At 36.2% G+C, this 11,877-nt stretch overlaps 1 protein-coding gene across 3 annotated transcripts; it reads right to left on the reverse strand.

Annotated features, from left to right (window-relative positions):
• Positions 1-216: 216 nt before the first annotated feature.
• Positions 217-8,086, reverse strand: LOC113742116 (DNA repair protein RAD5A-like). 3 transcript variants are annotated; one of them, XM_027269831.2, is made up of 20 exons: positions 7,084-8,086; positions 6,679-6,812; positions 6,437-6,566; positions 6,170-6,223; positions 5,922-6,071; positions 5,653-5,804; positions 5,460-5,544; positions 5,112-5,381; positions 4,837-4,983; positions 4,461-4,616; positions 4,116-4,183; positions 3,660-3,782; positions 3,471-3,570; positions 3,282-3,394; positions 2,507-2,785; positions 2,196-2,396; positions 1,671-1,764; positions 1,498-1,569; positions 1,088-1,186; positions 217-873 (listed from the first exon to the last, which is right to left on the reverse strand). In XM_027269831.2, the coding sequence occupies exons 1-20, from the start codon at positions 7,696-7,698 to the stop codon at positions 751-753; spliced, it is 3,165 nt and encodes a 1,054-aa protein (XP_027125632.2). In that variant the 5' UTR covers positions 7,699-8,086; the 3' UTR covers positions 217-750. The 3 variants fall into 3 exon arrangements, with proteins under 3 accessions (XP_027125632.2, XP_071932392.1, XP_071932396.1); XM_072076291.1 differs by having other exon boundaries at positions 566-873; positions 5,460-5,541; positions 7,084-7,841; XM_072076295.1 differs by lacking the exons at positions 217-873; positions 1,088-1,186; positions 1,498-1,569; positions 1,671-1,764 and having other exon boundaries at positions 2,258-2,396; positions 2,511-2,785; positions 7,084-7,841.
• Positions 8,087-11,877: the final 3,791 nt, after the last annotated feature.

Below are 11,877 nucleotides of genomic sequence, written 5' to 3' on the forward strand. Positions count from 1 at the left end.
TAGCATCTAATCTCAAGAGTGAAATTGGCACACTTATATAGGACTAAATAAGTATTAGCATATGTTAAGCTAAATCCAACTACAAAGTGGAAAATAATTTTAACTGATTCGATAGTTAATCTTTGTTTCCATCTTAATTTGAGCACAACTTCTTCAAGATTTCGATATAGCCTATCATGTAAGGTTACAAATCAACATTTTTCTACAAAAATCAGGTGGGGATGGTAAATCGGACGTAATTTCCATAAAGATGAAGTTGGTTTTGCTAAGAGTTATAATAATCATTTTACAAGTTTGGCCAACTTTTGAATTTTGCCAATAACACAAGATACACCGATGCAGCTACAACAATCATCATCAGTTTCTGAGTCCTGACCACTGACCAGTGTCTCCAATATGGGCCCTTAGTAGAAAATTCCTAAATCCCCCATAATTACCTATGAAACGAATACAAACGAGTCACCAACTCAGCCTCGAGTAATTTCAGATCATAGCTCTAAGAACTGCAGAGAAATGATGGAGCTATGTGATTGACATTCATAGCAGCATCCGTTCCATTTATCTCTTTCTCAACAGCTATAACTTGGGCTTCAATTCAGTCTATAGGTCAAGAGCGAAAGTGGCGAGGAGATAAATGAAATCCAATGCACTTTCTTGACGTATTGCAACTCCGACAGAACCAGGAATTGGAGTTCGACTCTGTCGGAGGCAAAGAATTGTTGACACAACTTAGCAGCAGGCTTGTCTGCTTTAAGCGAAAAGCATCTTAAGCTCCTCGATGCGTGCTGATCTAACTTCTTGGTCAGTCAAAGCACCAGAAATCATCCGTTGTTTGCGTGCTTGCACTGCTTCCATTCTTTCTTCTACAGTTCCCTGCCACCAAGATAGTCCACGTGAGTATTCACCACACTTACAGCTATACCTACAATTCTACCGAGTACCAATAAAGGTTAATCACATTCATGTCTAATCCAAAGTACAGGGTCCAGCCACATATATATAGTGCCAACAAGAGAATAAGAATGCTACCAAACTAGCAAAAGAAGGCTTGCGGGCGGGACAATTCCAAAAGGATTTTATGATGTACCTTCATGATGAACCTTTTGATCATTACTTTTTCAGTTTGTCCAATGCGGTGAACGCGCATTACAGCTTGTTCCTCTACGGCTGGGTTCCACCAGGGATCCTATGTAAGTCAAATGTAGGCTTAGTGTATATACAGGGAACAAAAGCCAATTCCAAGTACTACTTTTCTACTATTGAAGTCAGCAGATTTATGAGATTACTGACAAGAAACCGATTTTCCAATTGATGATAGCAAATTTTTTGTTTCCCGCCTGACGATTGAATAAAAAGAACTCATACTAGTGTTTTCATCCATAATTACTTCCCCACGGCACAACTCAAAGTAAACACTCCTTAACAACATATTCAAGGACAAATGCTCTCCACAAATTTGCAAGACTTTGTACACATGACTACCAGCAAGATGCATACCAAGACAAAAGCGTTGGATGCAGCTGTTAAGTTGATCCCAACTCCCCCAGCCTTCAATGACATTAGCAAAACCTGTTTAAGTGAAATTTGAAGAAGTGAGCCCAAAAAACAAATAAATAAATAAAATAAAATCTAGATAGTATGCTCCTCATGCCAAAACCGTGGAGACAAACCATGATGTTATCTTCCTCTGAGAATTGCTTTATTACTTTCTCACGTTGTTGCTGGTTAAGGGTCCCATCCAGACGAAGAAATTGAATATCACTCCTAAAAGTAGAAAGGGAGAGGGGAAAGAATTGCAAAAGAAATGAAAGGCAAATAAGGCTTAGAAGAATTAATCAGCGGATTGAGACAATAATAGTCACGATTAATACCATTATGCAACAAAATACAAAAAGCGAAACTTGGCCAACAAATTTCTCAAGAACTCTACACATATACACTAGACGATCAGACAGCTCAAAATTCTTCAAATCATGTATGCTCTTGGTAAAAATCCCCCCCACTCCAACACCCAGACCCAATCTAGCCTGAGAAAATCAAATATAAAGAAACCAAAAATAACCCCTTTTGCTAGATATTAAGGGGCTATGGAATGGTAAACAAGCCAAGCAAATTAACTGAATGGCTAACAAACAGAACGTTACATTCCAGTACTAGAAAACAAATGATGGCAAAACGAAGACAGAAAACGTTACCGAGAAAAAGCAATCTGCAATAGATCAAGAAAGGCAGTCCACTGGCTGAAAACAATGCTCTTGGACCCTGCTAAGCGAAGAATTTCGAGTTCATGCAGAAGTGCAGAAACCTTAGATGATTCGACCCAATTTCTCTCAATATCAATCCGGAAGCGACTTTGAGTAGGAGCTGTGAGAAGCTCTTGCTTGGTAATCATCTTTCTGGAATGTGACAAGCTCCCAACGAATTAGTGTCAGGCAAGAGGATAATGTAGTAAGCTCATACCATGTAGGAGTGTTAGAAGAAATAAAAGGAAAAAGCATGATGGTACCTACAAACAGGACAAAAACCAGAAGTAGAGCTTCGCCAACTTGCTAAGAGGCATTCTCTGCATAGTCTATGAGCACATGGTGTCAATACAGCATCTTCAAAAGCTTCAAGGCATATCGGGCACTCTCCTACTTCCCCTTTTCGTAACTCTTCAACAACCTCCTCAACATAAGCCAGTGATGGTACATCTCTAGCTTGCCCATCCACAATGTCCTGACCAACCTTAAGAAAGCGTCTTGTGAGCTTATTCAGATCAGAGAACTCTTGCGTGTCGCCCCGACTGGACACATAAAACCCATCAAAAATGAATCATTAAAACTAATCTCAGAAAATCCTCACATAAACATGTGTGAGCATGTGCAAGCTTTACAGAACATCTCCCATCACTCAATAGCACATGGTCAAAAGCTCTAAAACATTAGGAGACCATGGCAGTAACCTTTATCCTTAGTCATAAATGACTTATCAATGGGATAATGGGAATCAGATAAAGCTTACTTCTTGTGTAAACAATTTCCAAAAAACTCAGAAAGTTGGAGAGCTAAATCAGGCAGCACTGTGAACATGCTAGATGTGGCTATTAGAGCATTAGGTTGAGTTGCAAAAGATCAGCAGGCTAGTGGGGCTGTCTTAAGCTTTCCATTCAATAGTGAGAGCTGCAGTTGGGGTCTGTCTAGTTTGATTTATGCACAACTCATGGTACCAAAATTTCATGGTTTAACCATAAGATATGTTACTAAAGAAGGGGATACAAAGGAAAATAGAAAATATCCTACCTCATCACTAAAAATGGATGGTCACAACATTGACGAAGACGCAAGAGCAACTCCAATATTGAAGCATAATTGTGAAGAATACGTCCTTGCTCGACAAATTTATCAAATTTCACCTTAAGATATGGGACAAAATGGAACATTAGGGAAATGGATACCCCAAAAAAAAAGTGCTTCAGATCAATTAAATACCTTTGATCTTTTAAACAAAGCATCATAAAAATCCCTCTCTGCTTCTGTAAGTTCACAATATATCACTTGAATATCAGCAGGTGGAAGAACTAAAATTGGCCTGCAAACACATAAAAGTACAAGGAATATAGCAAGCAACATAGACAATGGAGGAATATTAGAATTTACGGATTCCTAAGATAACCTTACCTGCCTTCCTTGTCAGTACTAGATTTAGTTCTTCTTAGCATAATTGGCTTTAATATTGATTGGGCCAACTTCAAACTACGCGCATCACCCTCCTCAAAAGGTTTCTGAACAAGTTTGTTCCACCTAAATTAAGCATCCATTGGTCAATCCAAGGCAATCTGCTATAAATTTTTGGAAAAAAGGATCACTAGAACACTTTCCAATAGCAGGGCAGCATGCAATCTCTGAAGGGGCAACAGAAACAGGATTTGGTAAAGTCAAAAGATAAAACAGTTCAGCTAGAGCCTAGAGCAACATAACCACAAACTTCACAAAATCAAAAGCATAAAAATAAAGAAAGATCCTATTGTAAGCTAAATTTCAACCATAGCTGGATTAAAGAAAGAAGAATGGTGATAAAAACAATTCCAATGGTGAAACCTAATATCCAAAAAAAGAATGGAAGCTAAACCTCACCATGCCCAGCTTCCCCATGGTTCCACCTTCAAAAATCGAAGAAGACTGTAAAGATCTTCTAGGTTGTTCTGTTGCAAAAGAATTGTATTCAGAAAAAAGAATTAGACTAAAAGGTAAAATCTGAAGATTACTACGAGGTAGATAAGCTCAATTACAATCATCATAAGCATCTTTCAAAATCTGCATTTAGAGAAAGAACTCTACTGCTCCCAAGCTTAAGGTGCAAAGAAGACTTAATTCGAACTTGTCATAATAAATGTTAAAGTGCTCTTCATTATCTTCAACCAACAGAGCATACATGAATGCAACATATTTTATTTCAGGCCAAATAATCACCCAATATACCTGGATAGGGGTGCCAGTAAGGCACCATCGACGATCAGCAACAAGCGCAGCTGCAGCCATGGAAATTTGGCTTTTTGAAGACTTTATTGTGTGTGCTTCGTCTAGCACCACTCTAAACCATCTCACTGAGAAGAGTCCCCCAGTGACATCAGCATTCTACAAAGGAAAACCCATTAAATGAGCTTGTCAGATAATTATCCCAGATAAGACAGATTATAATCATGTCAATAGCAGATGAAGGGCAAAAGAGTCAGGCAAAAGGATTTCCAGCAATCTGAGCATAACTTGCAAGTGGTAGATTTCCTTCAGCATAGGAAACTGCAAGTGAAATTTTAGCTACTTCTGTTATGATCAAACGAAGAGATTGTAAAAATACCTCTGCTGAGAACTCTGAGGCTAAAACTCCATAAGTTGTGAGCACAACATCACTTTGGCCTAGAACGAGAGCATCCCTTGATCTGTTCTGCCCATAGTGAATGTAAATCGACAAAGTCCCAGGTTGTGCATGGGTTTCAATTTCTGCCTGTTATCAAGATAACCATTTGTTTCACAGTAAAAAACCTAGCAAACACATTTCACTCTACATGCTACATGTAAATTCACCATTTCATTTGATTTTTCAAACACTACTTGCAGTCAATGTGTACATACCTTCCACTGACCTATAAGGGTCATTGGACAGATAATAAGGTTTCCACCACATGTGAGAAAGTTTTTTGGCTTCAAAAGCTTTTCGAAACCAGAAATTTTTGCCGCTTTTTTTGCCGTTGGAGATTGATCTGAAATAAGGCTAGCTTCACCATTTCCAGTCAAAGTCTGGGCTGTCAATTGGTTTCCTAATGAACCACCTCTTTCAGAATGTGTTAGAAGAAGAGCTATGGTCATGATAGTTTTCCCAAGCCCCATAGAATCTGCCAGAATCTTCAAATTTTCCTTGATTTAAATGCAATACAGGAAAAACAACTGAATAAAAATTTAAGATGAGATCCAGAATCATACTCCTCCTCTGGCCATCCGAAGAGTGCTTGGAAATTCTGTTGTTGCATCGCCAGAAAATGCATTCAAGTATATAACAAGCCCCCTTCTAGCAAAGAACACACCCAGCTTTAGAAGATGAGTCAAATTATAAGATAATTAGAGAATTTAAGCATTCTCCTGGTCACCAACTCGAAAACAAAGCTTTCTAACTCACTTGTCTGCAAGCCGGTATGCATCCCAACACGGGTGCAACGTTGATGCTGCTTCATCCAGGCAATGGCCCCTCTCAAGTTGAATCATCCAATGAAGAGCCTGCTTCTGATATGGATGAAGTTCACACTGAAGAGTACTTGGAGGTCCCATTTCCTAAAATAAGTGCCAATATAGTTAACATGCAGAGAAATCGTATACAACCCCCAGCCCCAAAAAAGACATCAAACTTCACAGAGCACATTCACATGCAAACTGCCAGTAGGCCAGTACCAGTAATTCAGAGCTGTCTGCAACACCAACAATTTTGTCAAGATCATTGTCAGATATTGACTCCTCATTTTCCATCTTACTTCCATCTAGAGTTGATTGGCTCTTGAATTTAGGAATAGGCAACAATGGTGCAGAGACATTAAAGCTGTCCTGTTCAGATAAATATAGAACTTAAAGGCTTTTTTTCTTATTTTAAAAAACTTAATCCATTTCTGAAGAAACTCGACAGCCAGTAATGTTTAATGTACCTCTAAGTTCAATGGACGCTTCTTCGTATACAAATCGCCTGGAGTGAATTCTGCCTAAAACAGATTAATGACATTAAACAGCTCAAAAACATGACAAAACCACAACTTCCATACTCAGCACTTTAACGGTTATTTGGAACTACACACACGAAGTCAAACATGACCAAACTTATTGTTTTTATTACACTCTATATACACACTGAATGATTACACCGTACTAACTCTTAGAGTTGTTTAAAAACAAAACTGCTAAAAGTAAATTGTCACCTTCTGAAAAGGAGAGAGCCCCAGCAATTGGAAAAGCGTTGGCAGAGGATGAATAACTGATTCATCATTTGAGGCTGCTTTCAGTGAAGCCTGATGGCTCTTTTGGAACATGGAACTGTTTATATACACGCTGCATATAATGCAATTAAAAGAAATCAACTGTCACCCTCTATCTGCTGCACAACCACATATACAAATTAGTACAATATAAGATATACAGAACCCAATCATCACAACTATACCTGACGGACAGAATAATGCTGTCCATAATTCCTAATACAGGTGGAGCGGATTTACAATGCCCATCAATTCTAACTTTCTTGTCCCTCACAAGTGGTAATAAGCATCGAGCCCATTCATATGGGATGCGGCCAATCTGCTAGCATTATCACAAACATATGTAAAAAATACTAACTTAAAGGTCCAACCAAAGCTGTTTCATTTTCACGCTTCTCAAACAACTATATTAAACGCCATGCTACTTTCACCAAATTAGACATTTTTCAGCAAATTAAGATCTTACTTATCCTTGCACCACTTTATCATTAAAAGGGGGACAACAGATGCATTTTACAAACACAAAGCATATGACTTTGTGTTCTAATTTTCTTCTTAACAATTCAACTTAGATCAATGAACGATAGTACCTCTCCACAAGCATTCGTGGAAAATCTGACAATTTCAGAAGAAGAAGACACCTGCCGCCCCCGACCACCCCCAGACTTTCCAGGAGAAGGTGAACTCGACTTTCTCTCCACCGGAAATGTGAAAAAAACCTCCTCCCCAGGCTTCAGAGTCCTTCCTTTACACGTGGAAATCCCTGCAACCTCACCACACCCCACGAGCCACCACTCACTCCCCATTGAACTCGAACTCGAACACCCATTGGAGCTCGAACACCTCGCATCCTCAACTTTCCTCTCTCTCTCACTATCCTCTATCCTAGCCTTTACAGCCCCATTTGAAGCCGAAACCCGACACAAATTCTGATTCTTGGCCTTGCTATCATGATCGTCAGTACCATTCACACTGGGATTTGCCGCAGTTGCCGGCTCGGGGCTCAAATTTCGATTCAAAGGCTCGGGTTTTTTGGGAATTTCAGGTTTTCTAAAACCGGGAGTGTCAAAAATGATGTTAATTGCAGCCGTGGGATCATTCTTGGCCATGTGCAGGGCTCGAACTATATCCATATTTGAGTATTCAGCGCCTACGATGGATCGAACCATCAAAACCAATTCATCGGTAACTTTACTAATACCCATTTAGGTTTTGCTTGAACTGAAGAGAATAGAAACCCTAGTTGTGATTTGAGGAAATTTGAGAAAATCGAGGCAGCTCTATATCCAAATTTGAATTTGGGAATGGTTTCAACTAATCGATAGACAGCAGGAAGAGCAATTTTTAAATTTTGTTGGCTTTGGAAGAAGGGGAAATTTTTTAGAAGCCCTAGAATAAGGGGTTTTTTAAAAGGGCGAAAAACGGAAAAGTGGCGGGGGTGGTGTTTATATAGTTCAGGAGTATCGGGTACATTCCCAGTTTCCCGCCATCCCAGTCATAAAGAGTACTCTCGTTTTGCTTTTCCGCTGTCTTTTGTTCATGTTCCACTTCCTAGCTTTACTGTCGGTTTGATTAGGTGAAAAAGTGCCGTCTGAACCATTTCAAAGGAAAAAAAAAAGATTCTATATAAAAAAAAAAGATTCTATAGAACCATTTCAAAGGTTCTATAAACAAAAGCTCGCTACTACTAGCTTTACTGTCCTTTTGTTCGTGTGCTGCTATTAGCTTTAATGCGCAATTGATAAGGTGAAAGAGTGCTCATTAGGAGCTTTGGTTGTCCTGTGAACAAAACTTATCTATTAAAATGTTAAGTGGTACAGAACTTGTGTGTATTTTTTTAAGTATAAAAATTATAAATCAAACGATTGATTATGATTAATTGTTATTTTAATCAGAAAATTTACTTTAACTACTTTATCTTGCCTTTAAAATCTATCTCTATTTGTTAACCATGTTTAGAACCCTTCCCAATTAAATAAGTTGATACTTTCAACCTAATGCCTTTCAACTTTTGTTTTTCTCTATTTAATGATTTCCAACCTCTTCTCAATATGTTTCGCATATTTTATTTTTCTAATTTGTGAATTTACTCCTTAATGTTATTTTTTTTCCTCCATCTCACTTTTCTTATCGTTTGCTATTCACTCAGTCTTCTCAAATTCTTAATTTTTTCCCTCTTTAGTAAAGTAAGTGATATTGCTTATTTGTTGATTTTTTATGTTTCTTTTTTTTAAGTACATTATGCAATATATGTCTATCTATGTGCAATATAGGTATGAAATCAAAGAATTCTAGCTGACCTCATTAGAAAGATCTAAGTGTATTTAGGCGATTCATAAAATTATACTTGATTGAAACACATCCAAATAATTATAGTGGAGGCAGTTTTAAAAAAATGTTGGGAATGAATTAGATCAACATTGAAATATGAAAAATAAGAGTGACTTTATGCAAAGATAATTAAAGAATGAATGGGATTATTCGAAACAAAAATACAAATTTTGGGCAAAACTCAATGGTAATACAATACTGTAAATATTACAAAACAATCATTTTTTACTTTCTTAGGTCGAATTTAGATGTTAGATAAATTATTGAATGTTAGATGAATTATTGGATTGTAGCGTTTCTTTTAATATTTTTCATAATACATTTGATCTTTTCTATTTATTTAATTAAAAGTAATTATTGTCTTTTTCATACATGACAATTTCAAGCTAATTAAATCACAAGTTTTTTTATAATGAAAAGATAGCATGACAAAATTGTACAATTTATCTTATTAAGCATTTAGTTTTAGATGTTTGTCAAACACTACATATGGATTTAGTATAAGGAATCAAATGTTCATATATTTCTTTTCAACGCTCAAAGTTCAACAAATTAATTATTTCAACATTCAATTTTCATAATTTAGATTTAGTTTTATCAAACATGACCTTTGACTATTTTCATGTTTTTGGGTCAAAGAAGACTAAGGATCCGTTTCATAAAACTAAATATGACATTTGAAATCTAAATCCGTTAAATTATTGAATTATTAAATACTGAAATCCTAATATATAAGTATAAAAGTGAATAGCTTGTTAATTATTTTTTAGAGTAAGTTTCGCCTAGATAATTCAAATCCATTTTATTAATTAAAAATATTCTATTTTTTGTTATCAAATACATCTGAACATGCTAAGGCCTAAATCAATTAGATTTAAGTATTAAATTATATTATTAAACAAGGCCTAAACTAGATGCTTATACACAGTACTTGATATACTTGATATACTTATACTACAATTCATTGAGATACCTATAAAATACATTTGACAAGCTTTCAAATTTTTAAGTATGTTTGAAGGGTTGAATTTTTTACATTAAAAGTTCAAAAATTTTGTACTCAATGAACAGGTACTAAAAGCATGAACGATGTATAGTATGACTATCTACTTCGTGTTCTAATACTAAAAACATTTCGCTGGCTTGTTATTATACTAAAAGCTTTATTTCTTTCAGCTATGACTATCTACTTCGTGTTCTAATACTAAAAACATTTCACTGGCTTGTTATTATTATACTAAAAGCTTTATTTCTTTCAGCTAGATCATACACTTCCGATGGGTCTTCGATTTAAAATTTATTTCTTTATGATTATAGGGAAGTTGAACAAGAGCTTCTCTCCTAGAAATCATAGCTAATGAAACAAAGGTCTCAGCCAGTGGCGGAGCTAGGAATTGAAATTAGGGGGGGCGAGTCTCTGTTATTTGGATAAAGTCCAAATAACTTTCAAACATTATTATTTGGGTCCTTAGGAGGGGGCAAAATGAAATTTTTTATCAATATTTTGGGGGGGCAAAACAATATAAGAAAAATTTTTTTTACTTAGAAATTTTTTTATAACAATTGGAGGGGGGGCAAAGTGAAAATTTTTATCAATATTTGGGGGGGCAAAACAATATAAAAAAAAAATTTACTTAGAAATTTTATTTTTTAACAATTGGAGGGGGGGCGGTTGCCCCCCTGGCCCCCCCTTCCCTCCGCCCCTGGTCTCAGCCATTCTCGGTGTCCTAGTAATTTTCTAAAGATAAATGGTAATTAATATGAAATTAACTTGCAAATAGGAGTTGTCAGACACTTTTTCACTATAGGATTATGTGATATTTAGACATTTTAATTATGTGATAGTCGAGTTTTGATTTGACTATGGAAGTCAAAGATATCCATCTTCCCTGCCCTGCGTGACTAGAAGACGAGAAGTTGTTGCCTTTTTTTATGTCAAAATTTTCCTTGAATGTATGAGTTTTTTTTTTAATCTCCTACTCCCCATAACTCTTTTTATTTTTAACTGTCAAATCCAGAATATGAACCCTAAATTCAATAGTGAGGAGAATTTTAAAAGCCCTCCCCTAGTCATTAACCAACCCCAACGATTGTATAAAGGTAAAATGTGAAAAGGAAACGGGAGGAAATGTGATTGTCGACAAATTGTACAAGTGCTTTAAACTATATTGAGCTCAGTAATACATGGCACATCCATCCCCATAAGCAAATTTATAGTCATTTTCTTGCAGTATTAGCTATTCCTATTCCAAGGGGGGGAAAATCCCCTTCATAATCTTTATTTATAAGGTTCGTGACAGTTTAAAATACTTAGCATAAATCTAATGTCAAATTAACCAAAGTAATATATTAGCTAAATTAGCAAATTTTACAAGCAATAGATGAAAGATTGCATTTAAATTAACTTAGTAATATGCTAGTGAAAGTTTCTCATAATAAAACCAGTGAAAGTTTATCATAATAAAACTAATGGAAGAGTTGTAATTACTACTTTACTAGTGAGGCAACTAATAGAATATGGAAAATTTTACCTGCTAGATGTTGCCAAACTAAAGTAGAGAGGTTAAATAGTTAGCCCCTCATAGAAAACACACATTGGCAATTCATTTTTTAATTTAGATTATGGACATGATGCTTTTGTTCTTGCTGAGGTATCAATTGGAGTGTTGAGATTAGCCAACCAACATCAACAAGAAGTGATGTTGGTTGAATTATCAGCCATAGATGAGAAGCTGTCGACTATATTGGGACAAATAAAAGAAGGGTTGTTGCTTTATACTACAACAAACAAACAAGGAAGTGCAGTCGAAATTCTTTCAAGTTAGAGATAAAATGTCGTTTATAGAACAGCAGAAATTAGAAAATAAACTAAGTAATTGGCTAGTAGGTCGATAACAAAATCGGTTCACACCCTACTTCAAAAGAGAATGATAAAATAGCAAATCAAGGTAAAGGAGAGTCCATGAAATGATCAGTATAAAGCTAAAAGGAGAAAATACCTTCACCTGCCTCACTTGAACTTGGGACATCGGTGCTTACCTTAGTTGATATGG

The sequence above is a fragment of the Coffea arabica genome, chromosome 1c, assembly GCF_036785885.1.
Source record: "Coffea arabica cultivar ET-39 chromosome 1c, Coffea Arabica ET-39 HiFi, whole genome shotgun sequence".
NCBI classification, from domain to species: Eukaryota; Viridiplantae; Streptophyta; class Magnoliopsida; order Gentianales; family Rubiaceae; genus Coffea; species Coffea arabica.

Excerpts from the sequence above, each read along its gene's own strand:
- LOC113742116 (XM_027269831.2), bottom strand. The coding sequence starts at position 7,698 with ATGGGTATTAGTAAAGTTACCGATGAATTGGTTTTGATGGTTCGATCC. Across the intron at positions 6,072-6,169 it reads AGCGTCCATTGAACTTAGAG|GACAGCTTTAATGTCTCTGC; the intron begins GTACATTAAACA and ends TTATCTGAACAG. Across the intron at positions 1,765-2,195 it reads TTGCAGATTGCTTTTTCTCG|GAGTGATATTCAATTTCTTC; the intron begins GTAACGTTTTCT and ends TTCTACTTTTAG.